Source organism: Aphis gossypii, chromosome 1 (assembly GCF_020184175.1).
Source record: "Aphis gossypii isolate Hap1 chromosome 1, ASM2018417v2, whole genome shotgun sequence".
Classification (NCBI taxonomy): Eukaryota; Metazoa; Arthropoda; class Insecta; order Hemiptera; family Aphididae; genus Aphis; species Aphis gossypii.
In genome coordinates, this window is record NC_065530.1 from 40,189,565 (window position 1) to 40,216,037 (window position 26,473).

Consider the following 26,473-nt stretch of genomic DNA (forward strand, 5'->3'; position numbering starts at 1 on the left):
TCGAAGCATTTTTTTATTATAATTATAAATCTGAAATCATGTATGTATACACATTGAAATAATTACATATGATAAATGATAAAATATATCATTATAAAATCAATACTTTCATCACTTCGTTCAGAATATTTTATCAGAAATATATTTTTAACCTGACCTAGCCACAATTTACTTTTATAAGTATTTAAAATAAATTTGTTTTACAAAATTTGATGCTTAAATAAAAAATAACGAAGTTCCTCAAATGATTTTAGTTATTTTTTTTTATATTCAAAAAATGTTCATCCATAGGTACTTGAAACTTTTCACAATATTATATTATTGTTCATTTCTATACACAACGTAAAAAATATTTAGACTAATATAACTAATAATAAGATATTTATACTACTGATCTTTGGGAGTACAAATTTTATTGGTATCTAGTATATACCAATATATTATATACTGCTTCACTATATTATTTAAAGACACCTGTATGCATTTATAAATATAAATTAAAACTAATGTATAGACTGTAATGAGTGTATAGGTGTTATGTTACTTTAATTTAATTTTAACGACTCCCACGTACTATGTTGCACACTTGCACATGTAAAAGTTGTATAATGTACCTATTAATTTGTTTCAATTATATAATTATAGATAATATACAATTTTCATGACTATATAAAGTAGATATAAAGTGCATCTTAAATAAAAAATGCTTAATGAATATAAGTATAGCAGTAGGTTATACACCATATTGTATGTAATGCAGTCGTATTTATAAACACAATATTATATATTGTTTTAATTGTAATTTGTAAACCTTCAATGTATCATCCATTATACACAGTAATGTAATTTGGTATAAACAGCATAATAAGCCATAACTCATTCATGTAAAAAATAGTTTGTATACGTTACAACAATGAATAAATGTCTCGATGGCTGATGCAATATATTAATAATTAAAAAACTAAATCGTTTAAATTGCAATAGACAATAGTATTATAGTGCAATTTAATTACAAAAATAATATTAAAACACAGATCTACAAAATCTAGTATCTACATTCAAGTATCTATAAAATGATTTCACTAAAATAAACCTTTGGCAGCTTTATACTTAGTTTTCAAACGGCAAACTTATTTCATGTGTACCTATAGGTATATTTTTGGCTCATTACATACCTAACAGTATCGGGATTATTATTGTAGCACTATTTTCATTACAGAAGCAACAATTTACGATTCTTACATTGTAAACACTTGTTTACTGACTGATATTACTCGTAGATTGCCAACACGTAACCGCTATTCAATAAAACAAGACCGAGATCTGAAATCAGAATTTTAAATCAATATAGGTACTAAAAAAATAATTCGTATTATACATAGCCCTAGCCCATCATAATATACTTAAGTACTATCTGTTGTAAAATACTATATAAGAATCATCTCATATTCTCATGTAACATTATATACTAAATATGCTTAAAATTAAATTCATATACACGTCAATGTTCGTGCAACGTAAAATTTACCGTGGGAATATGTCATGATGTACCTTTAACGTTTAGGTATTTCTTTACATGCAAATACGGTAATCGTATTTTTTTCATATACCACGTCAATGAAACTTGTATTTTAGTTAGGTGTATTATTTACAAATGTATACCTATAGGTATATGTTGTGAATGCATATTGCATATATGTATATTCAATCATCGATTTCTTCTTATATCTACATAATAAGTATAAAGTATGTACTTAATACTTATTATTAGGTATTAGTTACTTTATACAGACATGTACCAACCATATTTTCGTGATAGGTAAGTTTTTTTCATCCATATATTCAGCTTATTCAATACATTATATGCATGTATAATACATAATAACGTTTCGTTATGTATCTTATTCATTGTTAATGAATGTTTAAATATAAGTACATGCAATATAGTTAAGACTTAATATAACTGTCAAAGTAATATGATATATACACATATAAGTTATACCTATCTAACTTTAATAATGATATAACATCTAGCTGTAAATTTAATATTTATACATACAAAATTAGTTTTCTTGTGTTACCCTATTTATAGCCTTATAGGTAATAGGTATGCTTATTTTACAGACAAATATGCAATAAGTCATAAGAACACATAAATTCACATTTTTTTTCATGATTGTGCTGGATTATAATACTAATTACTTTATTGGATTATGGGTGTAAAAAATAATAGATATAACTAGAAATTTGAAAAACCTTATTATTAATTTGAAAAAAGTTATTAGATTATAACTATATATTTTTAATAAATCATTATCAATTCTAATTCTCCCTTAAGTATTTTTTTGGGGGGGATTTAGTATTACGTTTATATGAATAAGAATTAGTCATGAAATTTAGATATATTTTTGATTCAAACCCGGTATTTTTTGTATATGGTAATGGTATTAATTATTAATCATACAGGTATATTATATTTATTTGACCATTTTATATAGTAGGTACCTATGTTTATATAATATGAACTGCTATAAAAAGTAAATAACTGCAGTCTGCAGTAGGTACATGAGAAATATTTGAATATATACATATTAGAAAAACAACATCTATAACTTTTAATAAACATGAGTTATATGAGTGTTTTTTTTTTAAATATAATTCAAACACCTAACAAAATGGTAATACATTAATATGTAAATAAAAAGTAATACATATTATACATTGTCTATTCCTTCTCAGTTCATAGAATAACTAACATCGTAACATTAATGTCAATTCTATATGTATATATTGATATTTATATTTTCGAGCTATCGAGCATACTGCTGTTTCGAACCTATTAGCCAACGGTTCTTCTGGTTCTTCATATTATATCTAGCTGTTTATAATTTATATAATATATATATATATATGTGTGTGTGTGTGTGTAAAATGCAAATAATAGAAAATATAATGATATTTTATAAACGAAAAGCGAATGCTTGTCGTTTAAATTATATTACTGCAGATATTATAAATAGTTAATATACCTATTTCAATTTGTATAAGTATCGTATAATAGTATTATACCTATGTGTATGTATAAGTAGGTAGGTACCTACCAACTACCAATATTATTTATGCGCTTATATTAAATAAATAACAATAATTTTACAACACTTATTGAATTTAATTTTAGTTTAGATTTAAGAACTATAGTATAAGCCATAAGGTAATAAATAACTTGAGGATTTAAATAAATAATTTTCGTACTTTGAGTGTGAAAAACTAAATAGATGTGGCATTGTAACATTTGTTACTATATAATATAGCCTATAGGTACCTCTGTTGAGTTTGTTACAACTTAAAAAAAAACATATGTTTAAATTATTATAATACTGGATATAAAAATTGTGTTAATTTAAAAACCGTTTAAATTTTTTTAAATGGATGACAAATTAGTTTTTAAAACTTATCGAAATAGTAACGACTAACGATAATTACATATAGTACTAACTTAATTTTGGCCATGTTATCAACGATAATCTATATTCTATACATACCATGTAATTTGTAATATATGATTATACATATAGATACTATAATAATACATCATAATATATATGTTGCCATACAAGTAAATATATATAGGTATGTATATGAAGGTGTTATATAGCTGTTGTAACGATCTTCAAGGAATATCTTTAAGTAATTAAAGCCATACGTATATTACATATTATATATAAGGGAAATTAATTAACAAAATAAAAAAAATACATAGTTCATTTTTTAATTATATTTTTAAACGTCTTGTGTGCGCGTATGCGGTTAGATAGGTTTATATTTTATACATCGAGACGTCTAGATAAAAACATAATTTTTATAAATTATTATTTTTATAAGGTGTTTGGAATAGTCTAAATCGTGTTCTGAAGCCGTCCTCGGACCGGCGTTGTTACTCATGTATGCCGTATTATTCGAATATAAACGTACACCTCTATAGTCTATATTCTATATAATAAACGTGTATACCTATTATAAACAGTATAATATACGTATTACACATTTACACCATTTCCAGATACTCGGGAAAAGCTGTCGAGTGTCGGTATATCTGATAGTGATATATAAGTACCTGTTATATGTATACAATAAACACATACATACAACATACATATACTTTAAATTAAATCACTGCAATATAAAAATTATAAGTAAAAATACAGAATTTGTTGAACCGCAAACCGCTACAGCCTTGGTGGGACCTAATTCTTTAAGTATGATGTCTAATATTTACCACAATGCTTGTGACGTCGTGATGACGTCTGGATGGTATAGGTACCTACTTGGTACTGGTACGCGTATTTCGTTTATATTATGAGCGATCGGATTGTTACGTATTAAAAATAACAATATTATAAATACCAATTATTATTATAATTTGTTGGCACGCGACAGAACTCTAATTATAAAAATAACCGACGTGCGGTAGGTATGCTGGATGCACGACAATCTAAGACGCAATATGAGTAGGTATAATGTAAGATTTGAGTGAAGCTTTAAGTCTCTTAAATACTCTATAATGATCTTCACCAAAAATGAGCGATCTTTTTTTTAAATGGGTACCTCATAAAAAATGTGTTTTATCAAAAATTACAGTAATTTCAAATCATTTCTTACAGCCTACGGCTATTAAGAGTTTTTTCGGTAGCTATATCTATATGTTTATAATTCACAGTAAATCCCATGTATCCCACCTCATTATAACACTAACCAATAGGCCTAATTTAATAATTATGTTAATAATATGAGGATTTTTTTTTTTTTAATCTAAAATGTTAACTTATTTTTAGTAGGTAACCTATATTAACATTTAATATATTATTTTACAGTAGCCAGCATAATATAATCCTCTTAGAAATTATTATTTATTTCTACATTTTATTTTCTAGGAATTTCGGAAGTATATAATCGGGGGATATAAATCTGACATGGGTGTTGTGTGGGTGGCTGTGATTTGTGATGTATCTTTGAGTGAGAGAGAGGTATGTACACCGCGGGGATATGTTTTGTTTCAATTTTTCTATGCTTTACAGTCGCCGACTTGCACACGCCGAAATTGCGAGGAACACGAAAAGCGAAATACGAAGAAACAAAAAAAAAAATAAACCGACGACGCGCAAGGATCGTACCGTCCTGCGAGCTCGTCGTCTCCCAGCGCGGCGGCGTTCTCGCGACGACGGGCGACCCTCAATGATATCTGTCCCGACGATCTTAATAAGATATTTAAATTAATGATCAAGCGCGCGTTTTGTTCACCGCGCACAATACGTATACGCGCGAGCTTGTGTGTGTGTGTGTGTAAAATTCGTCGGCTTTACGCCGCCACCCGGGTGAATCAAGGTTAAAGGGAGGATCCGTTTGCGGGGTCAGTCGACCGCATTCCAATATGGCCGACATCGGAATGCGACGCGTTTTCGTGCCCGGCACACACAACGTATTTTTTTTTCGCCCGTACCCCCCCTCGCGGAGAGAGATCACGACGACCGCTGCTCGTCATCCCCACTACCGCGTCACCGGTTAGGACCGGATCGCCGTACCACCACCACCGCCAACGCCGCCGCCAACAACAACAACAACAACACGGCCGCCGAGACCGCGACCGCGGTAACAGCCGTTCTGCAAGACCGTCGCCGGGCCGGCGAAGAAGAGACGACCGCCGTCGTCGGGAGAGGACCGACCGTAATAGAAATAACAATTCCACCGCAGTCCGCGGTCTACGTTCCTCCGAGGCGCCTGATTGCCCGAACGCGCGTGTTGTGTCGATGTGACGGTGCGTTTGTGTGTGTACAGTGTGTGCGACGTGCGTTGAGCGCTCTGACGGCGACGACGATCACGCGCAGCTCTCGTAATGTCAATGGGGTTTTACGATAACGCTAAATAATAATAAATAATTATGTTGTGAACGCGGCGTGCCGTTAAAGTCTCCGCCGCAATATAATCCAATTTTATCGTACCGTGATGTAGATAATTACAATTCACGAGTTCACGGCATGCATAATTTATATTAAGATAAATATGTAAGGATAAATTGTTACATACCGAAATAGTGCGTAAGTTGACGATCTCATGATATTTTTCACACCAATCTCATTGTGCAACCCCATATTATGATATTTATTAGGTATCCCCTATTTATGACCCGATTATCCCATGTTTCCGAAACTATTTGTTTACGACCGTCGTAAATAGCGCTCTGAAACCGATGTATTTATAATTGTCGGGGTTTTATGGCTTTTTCTCTTTATAGAAATGTTACCTAGAAAATTTTTTTTGATTTTTACCGCCTTCACGCCAAATGCTTGATGATCTGCTGTCGATTTTCTCTTTTTAATATTATATGATGGTAATAACCATAAATAATTGTTTAAATTTTCCTGCATGAATGTTAGTACGTTTTATATGATATATCATATTAAATCACACACTTATCATATTTTTTAAATCTGACGGAATTAATTATAAACTATTATTTACATTCTATTATGTTGGTATCTGATTAAATTTAATTATTCTTGCTTAGGTACCTAGTTGATATACTTTCACTGGATTTATAACTTGGGTAAATACTATTAATCAATCAATTTTAAATTATCAAAGACCAAATCAAGTGTATAACTTGTTATGAATACCACAAAATTGATTTCTATTTTGTTGAACGTCAACAACATTTAACTGTAACTTGTCAGATAAAAATGTATGTATGTGTTCAAATTATTAAATTTGCATAACCACATAGGTATTTATGTTTTAAATATAAAATAAGTAATAGATAATAGACATTGGTTAAAACTTAAGTATAAATTTAAATTTAATGTAGATTATTAAACAGTTAGTATGTACAATATATTAGAACATATATTTTAAGTTTTAACCTTATGAATCCATTTTATAACCATCTTTATAATGTTAAAATGTTATTTTTTTAGACCTCTTGAGTAGACATAAAATCTAGCTATTGTTCTTAGTGATAAGGTACTAATTTAATTAGTGGAGTGATTTAAACTCAAAGTTCTAATCAGATTGTTACATTTTGGCTACTTTTGTGTCATTATCAAATATTAAGTATGTTACTTAATTTCTTACTATATCTATTCGTATTAATACATTTTAATAGAAAATTTAACATCCATAATTAAAACACAATTAATTAATTAGTTATAAAAAACTAATTACTATTATCTTTATTTACCATTAGTTACCCCTATTGGCTATTTGATTGGTTTCTATTGTTTAATTTTCAATATGTTGCATTTTGCATGTAAGTAATATGTTTTATTTTTAATCAATGATTTTAGTGTAAAAATATCTACAGATATGTGAATATAGAGATGTTGTCAAAATCATGCCACAAAGAGACCTATCCGAGGTAATTATTTTAAATAAAAAAAGTTACAAAATTAATTTACTATGCAATAAATTGAAGATATTAATAAACGTTATAATTTAATTTTGTTTAGGTGGAGCCAGAAAATGGTTGTGGCGAAGAAGGTTTTATGGAAAAAGTGCGTGAATCAAACGCCGCATGTGAATCTGGTGACTATGCTCGAGCTATACAATTGTATAGTGAAGCTCTGCGTCACTATCCTGACAACCACATTCTATATTCCAATCGGTCGGCAGCTCTTCTCAAATTGGGCAGGTTTACAGAAGCACTGCATGATGCCACTTGTGCCCGCCAGGTCAATCCTAGTTGGCCAAAGGCTCATTACCGAGAAGGTGTTGCTCTTCAATGTTTGGGGAGGCATGGAGATGCTCTTGCAGTGTTTAGTACAGGGCTATCCATTGAGCCAAAATCTACTCAGCTATTAGCTGGTCTTATCGAGGCTTCTATAAAGTCTCCTCTTAGAGGTAATTGTACAAGAAATATGTCACATTTTTGTATAATGTATAACCTAACTTACATAACTTACTTAACTTAACTTTAAATGTTCAATAGGTGTGTTAGAGCCTACGTTTGAACAGCTACGAAGCATTAATCATAATGGAATAACATTGGACAAATCTCCGTTTCTCGTCATGTCTGTGATAGGTCAAGAATTATTAGCAGCTGGACAGTATTCAGTGGCTGTAGTTGTCTTAGAATCGGCCCTTAGAATAGGAACTTGTAGTGCTAAGTTAAGAGGCTCTGTATTTTCTGCTTTATCCTCAGCTTATTGGGCACTGAATTCTTTGGATAAGGTAAATACATATTAAAATTAATTTAAATCTTGATAAATCCATTCAAAATGTCTAAATTACTTTAACATAGGCAATTGGATACATGCAACAAGATTTATTAGTAGCTAAGTCTTTAAAAGATATAGCTGGAGAAAGTCGAGCTCATGGTAATTTAGGATCAGCTTATTTTAGTAAAGGAAGCTATAAAGAAGCACTTACAGCGCATAGATACCAATTAGTTTTTGCAATGAAAGCCAGAGAAATGAAAGCTGCTGCATCTGCTCTCACTAGTTTAGGTAAGTCGCTAATTATTTTTAAATTTTTTTCTATATAATAGAAATTATGTTTCACGTTTTAATTTAGCTTACATAATAATCATATTAGTTATAAAATTTAATAGTTGTAATTAAAAAAAAAGTTATTTATAATTATGTTATGTATTACTAAACCAAACCAATGTTTTGGTTTTTACTAATGACTAATTATAGCTTTATATAATTTGTTAATTAGGTCATGTATATACTGCAATTGGTGATTATCCAAATGCTTTAGCATCACATAAACAATGTGTACAGTTAGTAAAACAAATTGGAGAAGTTCTTCAAGAAGCTAGAGAAATTGGAAATGTTGGTGCTGTTTATTTAGCCATGGGTGAATTTGAAAGTGCACTAGACTGTCATATGCAGCATTTAAAGTTATCAAAAAAATTAGGAAATAAAGTAAAATATAATTTTTATCGCTTGGTATCAATTTCATATGTAATCTAAATATATTATTTCATTCTTAAAGGTTGAAGAAGCACGAGCATTTAGCAACTTAGGTTCATCATATCATTATAGGCGTAATTTTACTCAAGCTATTAATTATCATGAAAATGTGTTAAGACTTGCACAAGAACTTGGGGACAAAGTGATTGAAGCCAGAGCTTATGCTGGACTGGGTCATGCAGCAAGATGTGCTGGAAACTATTCTCAAGTAGGTTTTTCCATGTGAGAAAACTTATTTTCAATCAATTAATCAAACACCATGCAATTTTAGGCTAAACATTGGCATGAAAAACAATTAGACATGGCATTAAATACACAAGATAAAATAGGAGAAGGAAGAGCGTGTTCAAATTTGGGCATTGTATATCAGTTACTTGGAGCTCACGAATCTGCCTTAAAACTTCACCATGCTCATTTAAATATTGCCAAGTCTTTACACGACCGAGCTGCTATGGGAAGAGCATTTGGAAATATAGGAAATGCTTACAGTGCTATGGGTTTCTATGAACAGGTATTAACTAAAATAATTTGATTATAAAATTTTATTTAAGGTTTAATTATAAAATATCTTTAATTAGGCAATTAAGTATCATAAACAAGAATTAACAATATCAAAGGAAGTCAAAGACAGAAACTCTGAAGCATCTACTCATGGAAATCTAGCAGTAGCCTATCAGTCTTTAGGAGCATTTGAAATGGCTCTTTTACATTACAGAGCTCACTTAAATATTGCTAGAGAATTGAAAGATACAGCTGGAGAAGCTTGTGCTTTATTAAACCTAGCCAATTGCTTAAGCACACGAAGTGATTTTTTGCAAGCCATTCCATACTATGAAAACTATCTAATGTTATCTCAAGTAAACTATTATTATATTATTATTAATATGAAATACTTATTGATTATTGGTTTTGAAGGAATTACATGACATTGAAGGAGAAGCAAAAGCGTGCCATTTTCTAGGTTATGCTCATTATTGCTTGGGTAATTATCGAGAAGCTGTGAGATATTATGATCAAGATTTATCTCTAGCCAAAGATCTTCAAGATAAAATGAATATGGGCCGAGCTTATTGTAATTTAGGTCTTGCTCATTTAGCATTAGGCAATTTAGAAACATCATTAGAATGTCAAAAGTACTTTTTAGGTAATTTTTTTATAAAACTTAAAGTATTTTGTAATTATTCTTATAATTTTATTTTATTTTTAGCTATATCACATATGACAAAAAGTCTTCAAGCAAAACTCCGTGCTTTAGGCAATATCGGAGATATACTTATTAAAATGAATGATACAGAAGAAGCCCTCAAAATGTATCATCGACAATTCACGCTAGCCAGACAAATTAGAGATACAAACATGGAAGCAGCAGCATGCAGTTCTTTAGGATTAGCTAATAGATATATAAAATGTTATGACAAGGCTCTATCTTATCATTGCCAAGTAAAATGTTTACAAATATTGTTCTGAATATTATTTATTTACAATGGTTTATATTTTTAGGAATTGGCTCTTAGACAAGAAGTAAATGACTTAAAAGGTGAATGTTGTGCTCATGGACATATTGGAGCAGTGTATATGTCTCTAAGAAATTATACTAATGCAATCAAATGTTACCAATTACAGCTCGAAAGAGCAAAAGAACTGAGGGATAATGCAATTGAAGCTGAGGCTTTTGGAAATTTAGGTATAGCAAGAATGAATATGGGAATTTATGAAGGAGCAATTGGATATTTTGAACAACAATTGGCTACTCTAGAACAGTTGTCATCTCATACATCTTTAATAGATAAAGTAAGTATAATTAATAAATTAATAACAATTAGTTTTGCTTGTTTTTAATTATTATTTGAATTAACAGGGTCGAGCATTTGGAAATCTTGGCGACTGTTACGATGCATTAGGGGATTTTGATGAAGCTGTTAAATGTCATGAACAATTTTTAACTATTGCTGTACAACTTCAAAATCTTCGAGACCTTGAAAAAGCATATAGTTGTCTAGGTCAATCATACAGACGAATTGGACACCTTGATCAAAGTCTTGTTTGTTTTGAAAAAATACTAGTCATTGCCCATGAACTTAACAACTCAGAGATGAAAGCTTCTGCATATGGTGAATTGGGTTCCAATCATGTTATGATGGGTAATTACCAACAAGCAGTGTCCTGTTTGCAAAATCAAATATCAATAGCTAGAGAATTAGGTGATAGAAATATTGAAGCAAATGCAGCATCCGCTCTTGGATATGCACATCAGTTAATGGCTCAAAATAGCTTGGCTCTTCACTACCATAAATTAGATTTAGAAATTGGCAAAGAACTTAACCTACCATTATTGCAATGCAGAGCATATGGAAACATTGGAAATGTAGAAGAAATTTTAGGAAACTTAAATGAGGCTATTAAATATCAAGAAGAACATTTGTCAATTGCTAGCCAAATAGATGAAAAGACCGCAAAGGCTGCTGCATATGGAAGTTTAGGATCATTGCACCATACATTAGGACATACCAGCCAAGCAGTCATATATCTCACCCAAGCTTTACAAAGTATTGATATGACAGGAAAACCAGATGAAGAAGGATGTATAAGATATAAACTTGGAATGGCATTATTAGCTGATGGACAGTCTGATGCAGCTAGAGGTCATTTAGAACAAGCGTCTGAATTATTGGACAATGCTCTTAATACTAATACCTTAGAACATTCTCATTCTATTACTCAACTAAGATTGGAATGTTACCAAGCTTTACAAGTATGTTTATTTAAACTATATTGGGTTATTACTTTAACAGTACATACTAATTTTATCAAAAAGTATTGATGTTTAAAAAATAATTTTTCATATGATTTGAACTCTTATAACTGATATAATAATTTAAATTAGAGCATACTATTTGAGGAAATGTATGTCATAATTTAATATTTAGAACTGGTGAAACATCAATCTTAACTATTAAAAATCACTTATTATTTACATATAATCTTTTCTAAATATTATGTATGTTACACTATGGGAAATAAATTAAAATAGAATAAATATTGTAATATGGTGTTCTGTGTACTCTCGGAAACTAAGTTTGTGGGTAAAAAATAAAATCCAACTTATTAAAAATTTCGAGTTACCAAAAAAATTTTTTTTTTAAAAAAAAAAATTAATTAATTTAATAGTTAACACTAAAGAAATAAAAAAATAAACACACACCTTCATATTATTTTCTAAAAATTGGTCTAAAGTTAATTGTTTATTTTTATTTAAAACATTGTTCAATATTCTATTTTCTAAATAATTAAGTGATTTAAATAAATCTTCCATACCTTCATTGATTTCAATATATTTACATAATTTTTCTAAAGCAAGTGTCACTTTTTTACTTGTGATGGTACAGGGTTCTATTTTCTGGTCTTCAACTTCTTTATCACTGTCCAATAGTCTTATACTTGTATTACTATTACTGCATTTATTTAGTTCTAAATTTGGATAAGAAAATTATAGATATTGAAATCTTATTTAATTAATTTTCAAGTTGACAAGATTATTTTAACATTAAGTGTTATTGTTATTTAAATGGGAATTTTATTTATTTGAGATATTGAGAGTTTCATGTTATCGAGGTTCGAGTTACCGAGAGTCGACTGCAAATACTTAATTATTAATTTGATACTTATTAAATAATATAAATATATACATTTTTTTATTTGAACAATTATTAATTTTAGTTAAGTTGTAAGTTTTTTCTGATTTTTTATCAATCAAATTTTCATTTTTGTTTAAATGATTCATCATTCAAATATTTAACCTATTATGTGCTTTACTTATTATAGGTTAAATATTACTTTAACATACTGTTTTAAATAATAACACACTGTATTTATTTTTAGACTGTGTTAGTGCAATTAAATAGATGTGAGGAAGCTCTTTTAGTCACTGAAAAATATCGTATTAGAGCAAAAACTTCTAGTCATAATACAAGAATCAAATCTCCTCCGGATTACCATAAAATAAATTCCGTAGACAGTATACTGGATATTGTAAATAAACAAAAAGCTTCAGTTCTCTACTTCAGTATAGCATCTGGTTATTTGTTTTCTTGGCTCATTATTCCTAATAAAGGTAAGTGTGTTCAATTTTTACCCTAGAAAAATGTTTATACAAATCTATTTATCATTTAGGTGTTGTTAAATTCCATGAAACTTTAATTCAAACTGAAAATGGCATGGATAATCTATTAACACAGTATCTTAAAGATGTGAAAAATACACTCAATGTTCAGCAACCAATGTAAGTTTACAAAAAATTGTTTACACTAAATATTATGTTTAGTTCACATAAACATAATTGGTGGTTTTTGTATTTCAGAATTGATTCTGATTTGAATGAAGCTTGTCACTTAGATGAACTAGGAGATAGACTAGCTCAAGAAAATGAACGTAGTTATTTAAGAATGGTCAATCGAAACCATTTATACAACTCAAGTAACTACAGTTTGAGTAGTTTATTCAGGTCTTTATTTTTACTTACGATCTTGTTGTATAAAAAACAACCAATAAAAATTTTCTTTTATTATAGTGTTGGAAGTTTAGGCGGAAGTACTGTTGGTTCTGCTAGTCGACCAGGTAGTGTAAGAGCAAAGAAAACAAAAGCTTGGCTAATTCCTGATAGTCTAAACAAATTGTATGAATTACTAATAGCTCCTTTTGAAGATTTTCTCTTTGCACCCTGTGGTAATTATTAAAAACTAAAGAAAATTAACAACACATCAATGTACCTTTAAATATATTATACATATTTTTTTTCAGCTTCTCATAGTAAAGGTTGTTCAGGTAGAAAGGAATTATTGTTAGTTCTCGAACAAGATTTATTGTTGGTGCCTTTTTCAATGTTACATCCAAAAATGGATGATGATAGCCATTTATCAGGAGAGTATTTAAGTGAAAAATTCAGTTTACTCGTTACACCTTCCTTAATGAAATTTAAAGAAAATCAAAGGTTAGTATTATGTTTATTTTTATACAAATATTTGTACACTATGAACTATACAGCATAAAGTATAAAGTTAACTGTGCCAGGTTAAGACTGGAGAAATGAATGATTTTATAGTGTATAAATGTAAAGAATAAATATCTATTGTTGAACCATTAACCACCCTTTAGTAATTTCATAATTAATATAAAAAAATTTAATTTATTTTAAGAGCACAAAAGAAAGCTGGAGTTAATGAATCTTCAAATATGACCACTCTTGTAGTTGGTAATCCATTACTCCCAAATTGTGTTAATGAACAACTTAGTCTGAATGAATTACCACATACAGAACAGGAAGCTAGTATGGTAGCTGAAATGTTACAAACAAAACCTTTAATTAAAGCACAAGTAACTAAAATTTAAATATTTATAATAATGATATATCATATTTAACATTCTATTTTTAGGCGAATAAACATAACATTTTAGAACAACTAGTAAAAGCAGAGTGTATTCATTTAGCTACTCATGTTAGTTGGGAATTATCAGCCATAATTTTATCTCCTGATGAAAGCGTAATAATTTATAATATTTTTAATTTATATGCTATTTATAAGCAATGACTTATCTAATAAGTAATTATTTATTTGTAGGAAACTACTCCACAATCTGATATGAATATATCCGAAGTATTACTAACAACAGAAGATTTATTGTCTCTTAAGTTAAATGCAAGATTAGTGGTATTAAGTTGGTCACATGCGCGGGATGATTGGGCTACATCAAAAGGACTATATGATCTTACCAATGGTTTGCTCATGGCTGGAGCTCAATGTATACTCGTATCTTTGTGGCCAGTACCAAGTACTGCTGCCAAGATTTTATTAAGAGCGTTTTACTCTGCTTTATTACAAGTAATTACTTGATTAAATTAATTTTAATATATTATTATTATAATATTGTAACATTAATTAGGGATCAAGAGTGTGCCGTGCACTATGTGATGCAATGCAAACAGTTCAACACACAAAACATTTTTCTCATCCATCGAACTGGGCTGGATATTTTTTAATTGGTTCAGATGTACGTTTATCAAGCAAAGTTGCATTAATGGGGCAAGCTTTATGTGAACTATTAAAAACACCTGACCGATGTAGAGATGCTTTAAGGGTTACTCTTCACCTGGTATTTATATTTATAATTCTTAAAATTGTCATTAAAAAAACATTTTAAGTTTATTTTGTGTTTTAATATGTTTAGGTTGAAAAATCTTTGCAACGTATTCATCGTGGACAGAAAAATGCAATGTACACCACTCAAAAGAGCATTGAAAATAAAGTATGCAGTCATTTTTTTTTAATAAGTTAACAAATGTATTAATGAATTAAGAATATATGTTTTCTTTCTCAAATTTCATACGGAACTTAGATAAAACATATTTACATGAAATTGTTTTTGAGTAGTTTTATGGCAAAATTATTCTTTACAAAAATTATAGAGGGCAATGTTTTGGTATATTGTTTTTTATTTTATTTTTGTTGACTTAATATTTGGCTTAAAAATAAATTTAAATAAAAATTAAATTGTTTTAAAACAATATAATAAAGAAAAAATTATGTTTTCCCCTCAACAATATTATTATCTATGATTTTTGTAATAAGTTATTTTCCTCCAAAATAACTAAAAAACAAAAAAAATTAATGGTGGTTTGTTTATGATGTGCATTAGCCAGAGAGAGAAAATAAAATGTGTGCTGACATTCCTTAACACTTAAATTTTAACAAAATTAACCAATACTAATATACAATTCCAGAAAAATTTAGTAACACTGTAGAATTAACTTAATTTTTCTTAAAGGTTGGTGATGTTACTGGATGGAAAGAGCTTCTACAATCAGTTGGATTTCGTTTTGAACCTGCTGCTAATGGTATACCTTCTTCAGTATTTTTCCCTCAAAGTGATCCTGAAGATAGGCTTACTCAATGCAGTGCTAGTTTACAAGCGTTACTTGGTATGTTTTTATTAATATTTTGTAAAAATTAGATATTCTTAACTAATAATAGGTTTTCCAATTTAGAAATTGGTATGTTTAATTTGTTATTTATTTACTTCATTTTAATAATTGATTAAAAAACTTAATATAAAAAAACTAATGCATATCTTCACTACATTGAAAAATATGAGAACACATTAATTAATAGTAAAATGTGTCAGCAGATAGCGCTAAATAATAGTATAAAAAAAGGCAGATATTAGATTCAGTACTTTATCAAAACTTTAATTATTTATTAAATTTTAATAAAACTTTACCCATGACATTTCATAATGGACTATATTTATATAGTCTATTTATATTAATTTTAATGCAGAATGTTGGGTGAAGCAATCTATTCATTTTTTATGTAATAAACTTAAGTAATTGACCTCAATTAAGTTTAGCTTGGTATCTTGAGGAAAAAGTCTAATAACTACATGTCTGCCATAAAACAGTAAAATCTTTAAATTATATATATATATCTAATGAGGGAGATGATAAAAAGGTGCTCTTTTAATGAATTGTAACCATAAGTGAACATTAAAAAGTGTAATTTTTAACTACAAAATGTAGTCATGATAACATAGTAGATTCATAACATTATATTATTAATGTGTAGGCTATAATAGAAGAATCTTCTAGCCTTCCTTTTATTATTATTTGTTTAAATATTTAATCAATGTGCTTATATTATAATATACTATTTTATAATAACTGAAATAACTTCAAAAAATATTTTAAAACATATTTATGTAATTAGGTTTAAACAGTTCAACATTAAGTGCAATTTCAAAATTGATTTTGACATCTGATGTTACTGATGATGTGATTTCTGTCATACGGCATGTTGTTGAACAATTAAATAATAGACTTTTATCTGAAAATGAACAGTCAGTTGAGATGCCAGTTAATGTTAAATTATGGCACACTCCTGGATGTCACGAGCTTTTAGCATCTTTAGGTAAACACTGTTATGCATAGTTATTTTAATTTTACAATTATAACTAGTCAAATTTGTTTGTTCCAGGTTTCGATTTGATTGAAGTTGGAATGGATGAAGTCACACTACGTACTGGTAAACAAGCTAATAAACGTAGTATTCAATTTGTTCTTCAAGCTCTGTTAGCATTATTTGGTAAATATCTAAACAATTGTATTATTTTTTTTATTTATTTTTTTATATTATATTTCTAATAATCATTTTAAAATACACAGATACACAAGAAGCACCTAAAAGTCTTTCTTTGTGTTCATCAAGTTCACTTGAAAGTGTAGTAACTGTTGAAGACGAAAGGCAAAAAGATTCTCCATTAAAGCCTACTTCAACCAATGCACTACGAGTGTCTGGTAGTAATGGATCCGGAGCATTTACTAGTTATGTGAGGAAAAGAGGAGAACCAGATGGTAGAACTGCCTCAGATGCGTCCACTCAAATCACTAAGGTAAATAAACTTGGATTAACTTACTTGAAAAATTTTAAATTAAAATATAATGTGCATATTATTGTATTTATTTTGTATGTTAATTTATTCGTTCTACATCAGAATTCTACTGGAGTGTTGATCATGCCTACGATATTGAGTCGCCGATCAGGTGGTACAAATGGTGGTGGAGAAAGTGACGCTGCATTTACACCATCACCACCAGTTCCTGGATTAGGGGATGCATTAAGCAAAACTCTAGCACACCAAACTAAAATTAGAAATTTATACTCTACTCCCGTTAGACCAGATTCATCAAGTTCAGCAAGTTCCGCCACGGATTGGGAAGGTAATTTAAAAATATAAAATTAACAACTTAATAAAAATATTATGTTGCTTTTCCGTTTATTGTTAATATCATCTGTAGAATATACTTACCATACATTTTAACAGTTATTATCATACATATTTTTATACTATAATTAAATATCAAAGGTATACCGAAGAAATTAAAAATAATTTTCATTAAGTAAATGATGTACACTGTACAGTAAATACGATGTTTGATGAAATTTAACCTTTTAGGTTTCTTTTATAAATAATAAAATTGTAAGAACCACGTTATAGCGTTATAGTTATATAATCAGGACCTAATTAAGGAATTTGTCACTAATAGATTATACTGGTTATAAGGTTATTTTGGCGCTCCTACGATGTATTTTGAAAAGGAAGGATCTAGGAAGCCCTTAAAAATCAATATAGACATTAAACTTTTAGTGTTTAAAATAAAATATATTTCATAGTTGATAGAACATTATACAAAAGAAATCAGCATTTTCAAATTTATGATTCATCAAATATTTTTTAAAAAAAAAATTATTTTGATTTACATGAATATTTTTTAAATAATTTGCCCCAAATTAAAAATTTGTTTAAAGTACTTCAAATCGTTTAGAAAATTTTTTTTTCTTGATTTCGAAAAGTTAAGAGATTCCACTACTTCGTTAAAAGAAATATTTTCCATAAATTCACTTTTAATAAACAAAAGTATAAGTGCCTTCACTTTGTTCTTGCTTATTTATTATGTTAATATTATATACTTGTAATAAAAGTTAAAATGTAATTGTAAACATTTTATTTTTAATTGTATTTTTCTTCATATTCCATATAAAATTAAATAGAAATATAGAATCACAAGATTATATTATATTATTATAATAATGTTATTTGCCGAATACTGATTATTTTGGACTATAAAAAAAATTATTCTACCTTTTTTAAGTATCTGTATTTATTCAATCACGGTTTTAAAGTTCATAAAAAAATATTTTGTGGCGCCCCCAAAATTAACTTTAACCGATTGACGCCCTAGGCAAACTCAGTCTATTAGTTAATTAGCCCTGTATATAATCGAATATTTCGCACATTTTCTTCGAGTATTATATTTATGATTTTGTTATTATTTATTAGGTTATTAGCTAATAAAGTAGTATGTTTTTGATTTAATCAGTACAAATTATTTTTACGTTATATTATAATTATATTACGTTGTTAACGTTATTGCTATATATATAGATCACGTAAGAAAGCATACTGAATATTTGTAAGTCATAACGATAAAGTTTTTAGCTCGTATGCGTTCATGTGTGGTCGATCTTGTTATTTAAAAATAGATGTTTATTCGGGTATTCTTGTTTTTTTTTTCGTAAAGTAAATTTAGATGAAAAAATTGTTGTTGCCTAGATTTTTGGTAATTTATCAAATAACTATCATTTCAGCCAACTCTTAATAATACCATTGATTATTAATACTTGTATTTAAAATTATAGTACATAAATCTCAAAATAAGCAAAACTGTTAATTTGATTTCGTTTTATTATATTTTGTTTTTATTTTTAAATTTACAATTAATACAAAAAGCGCAATAAGTTATATGTGAGGTATAGGATAAAAATATTAATTCTAATAATCCTAACCTATGAGGAATGAGGATTGAGAATATTACCTATTAGTGTTGCTAATGCTTAATTTGGGATTAAGTATTAAGTGAGTAGATGACAATTGGCTGGTTGTAGGACACTTTGTACGGTCATCCACAAAAAATGAAAACCGCAGACAGTTATGTGTACTTTTTCAAAAAGTAATAAATTTTAAAATGTACATGAAAGAGACAGTTCGTACTATTTCAGGTTAAAAAAATGTTGAGACATGAAAATATGTAAGACATAACTTGTTATAACAAATTACAAAACATAGGTAGTTAACAAATATAAATAATAATAATAATAAAAGTTATGGTAATAAATTCGTCAATTCGTGTTACATACAGACTTAATGAATTTTTAAAACATTCATTGATTGTCAATTATAAGTCATAAATCATAATATATACATTTAAAAATTAAAAATATGTCAAATTATTTCAAGTAATTGTATATTATTTGTTATTATTTTATTTTCATGCTGTACACAGACTTCGTGTAATTCTATTTTGTGTGTTTCAGTTTTTTTCTTATGTTTTTGTTTAAATGACTAGTTCATTTGTCCAATATCAAAGATGATATATAACTTATAAGTTATAACTTTATAACTCACTGGTTCATAAAGGTTTATAGTAACTTTCCCCATACACGTCACTTTTGAACACATCCAACGAATATTGGACTTGGTATATTCATACTCATTTTTAAAAATTGTTTGATATAGCTTAGTTGTTTAGTTTTTGTTTATTTTATATTATTTTAGAGTGAATATGTTAATATGTAATACTTTTAATACTGTGACACCAAACACATGTCTCATACTGATCGCAATCATGATTTGCAATCTTAAGTTTTGAGAAATTTAATTTTATCTAATCTTTTAAAATATATTTCCCGATTTATTTATACCGTATAAAACTCCGCGATAGAATTTTACCAATTTATTTTCACCGTAAAGTGTCCACGAGATCGCGACATGCAACTCATACAATACGAGTATATACTATATAGTACAAACTGTCCGTTTATCCTATTGGCTAGATTATTTTATTTTGTCTGACGAGGATTCGTATGAAGTAAAGGGATATTTAAAGCATTTATCAATGGATTCTGGTAGTTTTCTAATATTTTAAATTTAAACAATTTTCTTAAGATTGTTTATTCCTCAATTATTTTAGCGCCAATGTATTTGTAAAAAATCAGGTTAAAGACAGTGTCGGGATAATGAATTTTCCGTGTAGGAGCAAATTTTAAAATTGCTCCCTTTTTTATTTATGATATAAAATTAAAAAATAAATTATACTAAAAATGACACCGTTAAAATTGCTATATTTCAAAAATGTAGGGTAGGTATAGAATGGAATAAAATTTTATATAAAACAAACAATGAAGACAAAATGTTTGTATTGTTTTTTTCATTTTAAATTTTAATAGAAACTTCGAATTTTCATTTTTAGGTATCTTGGAAATAATTTGTTCGTTTTTTTATTTTTTGACTCAGTTCGTTTACAAAACTCAGCACCACTTAACACTTTATGCTCTTTCCACTCATGTTGATTGAAATAGAAGTGTTATAAAAAAAATATTAAGCCTGTTTAATTTGTAGTCAAATTGTCTTGACGAGACTATGCCTACGCCCTACGGGGCATAGATAATGTAATAACTAATAACTAATAAAAACAGTTGCTTGGCAGTGTACAAATAAATTATTTGAAAGTATAACACAAAATAATCCGAAGAACTGAAGATTATTCTAGGAATACCTACAACAAACGCGATGTGTCAATGTGTATACTGCTGTCGGTAAACAGTAAACATATTGTATTCTATTTATACTCGAAAATATTATTTGAATGCAAATAGAAATGTGTGCTCGAGTGTAATGGGCCATGACCATATATTTCAATAATAGACTGAACGCTCACTAATTAATAATCGTAATAACTAATAAGTAATAAGTATAGAGCCCGGATTTCAATGCATCGTGCATCTTTTTTTTATTTGATCTTAGATAATGCTTTTCGTTAAAATTCCGTGTACATAATTCGTTTCATGTAACGGATGCTTCAAAGCTAAAACTTTTATTTTGTATCTTTTTGCATATTTCTAGAATTTTTCATTTTTAGAGTATTTTTTAGCATTATTGAGTCATTTTTATACTTTTAATGCATAATAAATTGCTCCATATTATACAATATACATTTGACCTATTGAAAATATTATCTAAAAATAAATTGTTTTCTTGATATTTAAGTTGTTTTCATTAAAGGCCGGGGCCACATATAGCGGTTGAACCGCTCAAAAAATTCTAATTTTTCGATTTAAATAACCGTCTTGATATGCGTTCAGACACACGCGGTTCAATCGCGATGCGCGGTTCGCGTTCGACGGCGTCATGTCGCGGCTCAATCACTATGTGTGACCCCGGCCTTAAAGTATATTGAGTTTTTCCATACACATTGTCAATCATTCGATTCATTTCGATTCAGTTGTTATCTTTACCTTATTATTGTATAATAAAAATGATAAGGCATTTTTAAAGTTATTTTTGTAGTAAATTTAAATTTAGACCTGGGACTAATGACACTGGTAGGCAAGGCGGTAGAGTATTATACTATATCACTATTTTTGTTGTACACATTTTTCAATAATTTATAATTTTCCCTAAACATTAAAATACATTAGAAAACTTTCGTTTTCGCCGTTAAAAAATTTTAACTATATAGAATAACATTTTTGATTTGTTTTAAAATACAAGTATTATCTATATAGTATATATAGGTACTATGAATCTATTTTACTGTTTTACGATATTTACAGAAAATTATTATTTAACTTTGAGCTATAATATAAAAGTTATTACAATATAGTATAATAAATTATTTTAATAACTAATCTCTAATACTATACTTTTAATAACCTAACTTAACCCGTTCGACCAACGAAAACAGATCGGCGGCACTATTCCCAACTATCGGAAACCAATTCAGAGTATTTAGCATCCAACGGCTCAGTATGCATGTAGCATGCTTTAAAGTGGATTACCAACTTATTTGGAATAGAGTATAGACATATAAAACAACTAGATAGCGCCATATGCTAACAGGGCAATGTTTACAAAATGTTACTTAGAAAAATAAATTCGTTATTTGTATTATTATCAATATAAGTATACATACTCTATACAACAATCAAACATTGTCTATAAACTTTATTTTGAAATTCACCCTCCTAAAGGGGGGTTAAACGATTGTAAAGCGTAAAAATAGAAAAAACCGTCTAGCTAAAACCGCTGTATATATTTTATACTTAAACCTGGCAACGACGGGTAATACAGCTATTTTCAATTTACAACTTCAACGTTCCTATGGGAATGTAAACGCAGTTCGCTATCTTTAGTCCACAACACGAAAAAACGAGCTGCGATACCAGTGCTCCGGGTGGCCGAATTTCGCCAGGGTTACTAAAACTTTTTGTCACCGCTCACTTTTCACTTACCATAATACCATACCACTCCGCACCACGCCATGGTTTCAAACGTAGAACCTCTGATCACGCTAAAATTCACCACTAGTAATGCGACGATTACGGCTCATTTTCGCTGGCCGTACTGTAGTTGTTTTATACGTCTATGGAATAGAGAATTTATATAACAAGTAAATACATCACCTGGTGATAAAGGCTAATAAACCGTTACCGCCCAAAATCGTTTTTCGTTCTTCATTTTAAAATTTAACATAGCTATAATATTGATTAGTGACCCACTCCAAATGTACAGCAGAGCGGTACTCACTCTCAAATCTTTTTTTCATGTTTATGTTACAAACAATGAGATCCTTGATTATGTCAATTTAACTGAATTAAGCGCAAATTTAGGTTGTTTGAGGGGGGCAAGTACCTCCCCCTTCAACGGCTTGCATGTAAAATAATATATCATTGAAAATAGGCATAGATACTAAGAAATACACAGATTGTAATAGCCCCCCAAATTGCACCTATGTGACTAATGTGTATTTTTTCCGATTTAACAGGAAACGGGCACTCTACCATACTTCGTCGTGGAACTCACTCCCTACCTCCCATACCACCGATTAAGAAATTACACAAGGCCAACGACATTCTGGACAACATCGTGGTGGTGGACACCGAACCAAACCACCAACCGGACGACGCGGACAAGATGTCACTGTATCTGGCACAGGTGCTAGACATATCGGAAAAAGATCCACCGCCGTCAAAGATACAGCCTAACGTGGATGTGGTAAACAGCGGGCTGCAGGACCATATAAGGACATCGCAGTTACGTCAGCTCAACTACGAACCGAAACCAACGATATCTGACGTGTACCATGAACGTAAAATCGGACTAGGCCTAGCTCCATCCCTGCTCAAGCTGTTGTCACTCGACAAACAGCAGCATAACCATCATCACAGTCATCATCAACAGCAGCAACATGCCAGCAAAGACAGCCGGTCTAGCTGGTTATCACCGTCCATGCTAAAGAGGTTCGGCGGCGGAGATAGCGCACAGGAGACGACGTACGGTGAGCTGAACAAGAGGGACGAGGGCGATGGCCGGTCCGTTGCCGAGTCTCAGTCGAGCACCGGTAGCTACAAGAAGCGGACTGACCATCCGAACATTGCTGCCGCTGCCGCTGGAATGCGCAGTTTCGAAAGCCTCGTTGAGGAGGACAACAGCTCGTGCAAAGAACCGAAAATCCGGATAAAGAAAAAATCGTCTTACGCGCCCCCTCCGCCACCGGGTACATCGTCGTCTTCGTCTTCTTCTTCTGTTATCAAACCCGCATCTATTACCGACTCGTAACGGACGGTGTTGATTAGTCGCAAACACTAAATGGTACAAGTCATCTGTTTACATATTTTATTTTTTGTTTTAATAATCGTTTGTACAATATTTTGTATGTAAAACCCTACTACCGATGTATATAATTGTATAATTATAGTTATTTTGAGCATATCATATGGGAATAGAAATATTTTCCTCTTATATAGTTATTACTATGTATATCATATTAAATTGTTTTACCTATTGAATAGAAAAAAAGTTTTAAGTTTTTTTTTTTGTATTGTTATAAATATAATATATTTAATGATCCTGATGTGTTCAAATATTCTCTATAGTCCATATTATTGTTTCTTTCGTTGTATCTCTATGTACGTGATGTAACCTAACTAAACTTTAAAAATTTTTCTCCGTTAACATTTTAAACACAATACCGTGGTGCAAAAGTCATCTGTATTCTGTAATACATTCGTTTGAATGTTTGATACTCAATTATTGAAACTTTGGACTGATATTTTAACATAATAACACATGTATTTGGATCGGATACTTGTTTTTTTTCATAGTTAACCATTTCTATTTATTAACTTTAAATATTTTCTTAGAATATCAAATATCAACAGTATATATAACAGTCAATTGTCGATTGCAGATAACGATAATTCCCATTATTAATATATATTTATAGTAAAGTCTGTCCAGCGAGAGACCACGCCGATTCTACGCATCATCCTGCACCTTCCTGTTCTAATGATATATACATTTGATATATCATTATTTAGATTTATAAATTATCTGTACCACTCCACAAACATAAAATACCAGAATATACATTATCATGAACTAAATTACTTTTAAGATTAAAGAAATAAATAGAATATTATTTGCATGACTATACAAACATTAATCAACAATAAAATTACAAATAATTAAATTACTGTTAGATTTAAAAATTATCACATTCTTTGTAATTATACAAATATGAACTATTTAGTAAATAAGATACTAATGATGACACACAAAGGAGCAAACGCCGCTATCTCCAAATTCAATCACAAAGGCGGCGTATCATGTCTATAAAATGCAAACATCAATCAATTCCTTGCTCAGTCGATTCCATTCCGCCCAGTCAGCCCCATTCGCCTCAGTGTTTTACCTAACATTGTATACTTCTTTTCACCCCAGTCATCCAGCATCCAAGTACATCAAGTTGCATAAAATACAATTTCACATTTTGAGTCATTCGAAAGGTAAGTGATAATTCATACAATAGATATTTTCCGTTCTTTAATTTATTCAAAAGGAAAAACTCTTTCCCAACCCCATAGTTTATCTTACGAAGTGATGAGTTAAAGATAAATATTAAAAATAAATAACATTTAAAATACCATCTCATAATAATAATTATATATCATATTTTTAACTCATTACACTGCTATCGAAAGGTTAGGTTATTCTGGGAATTTTTAGGAATCCTGCAAACGACAACTGGACTTCTTTTTTTAACGGGTTAAAATTGTTAAATCAATTAATTTAAGTTCACTTATTTTGAGTATTTAGTTTGTATTAACTAATTTGTTACTACAACATAATTTACAGACAGCCGTGATACAGGCAAGTTACATGTTAATTTTACATTTTACATAAATATTCTAGTATTTCTATGGAATTCTATTCAGTATATATAGTAGCATTCCCTCAATACAACTTGATACTATTTTTACTTTTTGATCATTTTCTATTTAATAACCTTATGTGAGTAAATAATATTCTAAAGACTCAGAGCTTCCGGCTTTATATAGTATTCTCTGAAGTTATGAATGCAACAAAAATTAAATTGTCCAATATGGTTCACCTCTTTAGTTACACTCAGGTAATAACAATAGGCAACAGGTGGTAGCTGGTAGCGGGTAATTCATAGCAGGTGATTCTCTGCAGATGTCTTTCAAAGCATTTTAGGGTAACATTTTTGTAATTTTGTTAATATTATAGGGATGTAGTATAGTTTGAACACGATACCAAATCGGCAGTTCAGCTGCATCAATAAAATATAATTTTTTGTAGTTAGGTTATAATAGTCTATCATCGTGGTTTGCGTTTTATACCTATTCGGCGTGATAAAAATCGCACAGAAATAAGACGCGAACCAGTGACTTAGTAACCGCAAAGAAAAACAGAGGCAGTTGCTTCGAGGTGCTTTTATAGGTAATCATTACTGACGCTAACATATTGAATATAACATAAGTCTTATCACTAGTAGTATTTAGATTACTCATAGACTGATGAAGATTAATAGCTTTTCA

The 26,473-nt window shown here is 29.6% G+C and overlaps 1 protein-coding gene across 1 annotated transcript; it reads left to right on the forward strand.

Moving 5' to 3' along the window:
- The first annotated feature begins 5,667 nt into the window (after nt 1–5,667).
- LOC114128114 (tetratricopeptide repeat protein 28) lies at nt 5,668–24,481 on the forward strand. Its single transcript, XM_027992546.2, has 29 exons — nt 5,668–6,092; nt 7,338–7,408; nt 7,500–7,890; nt 7,979–8,220; nt 8,291–8,495; nt 8,710–8,918; nt 8,989–9,174; nt 9,238–9,477; nt 9,545–9,823; nt 9,882–10,110; nt 10,174–10,406; nt 10,467–10,757; nt 10,825–11,718; nt 12,846–13,077; nt 13,137–13,245; nt 13,324–13,467; nt 13,534–13,688; nt 13,764–13,953; nt 14,159–14,336; nt 14,396–14,503; nt 14,582–14,842; nt 14,904–15,113; nt 15,189–15,266; nt 15,786–15,939; nt 16,724–16,924; nt 16,991–17,098; nt 17,179–17,405; nt 17,508–17,733; nt 23,398–24,481. The coding sequence occupies exons 2-29, from the start codon at nt 7,385–7,387 to the stop codon at nt 24,189–24,191; spliced, it is 6,798 nt and encodes a 2,265-aa protein (XP_027848347.2). The 5' UTR covers nt 5,668–6,092; nt 7,338–7,384; the 3' UTR covers nt 24,192–24,481.
- Nucleotides 24,482–26,473: the final 1,992 nt, after the last annotated feature.

What these genes read in the sequence shown, in the direction of transcription:
- LOC114128114 (XM_027992546.2), top strand. Translation starts at nt 7,385, where the DNA reads ATGCCACAAAGAGACCTATCCGAG. An exon ending in ATCTGCTCTCACTAGTTTAG is followed by an intron (nt 8,496 to 8,709) that starts GTAAGTCGCTAA and finishes TTTGTTAATTAG; the next exon opens with GTCATGTATATACTGCAATT. An exon ending in AACCTTTAATTAAAGCACAA is followed by an intron (nt 14,337 to 14,395) that starts GTAACTAAAATT and finishes TTCTATTTTTAG; the next exon opens with GCGAATAAACATAACATTTT.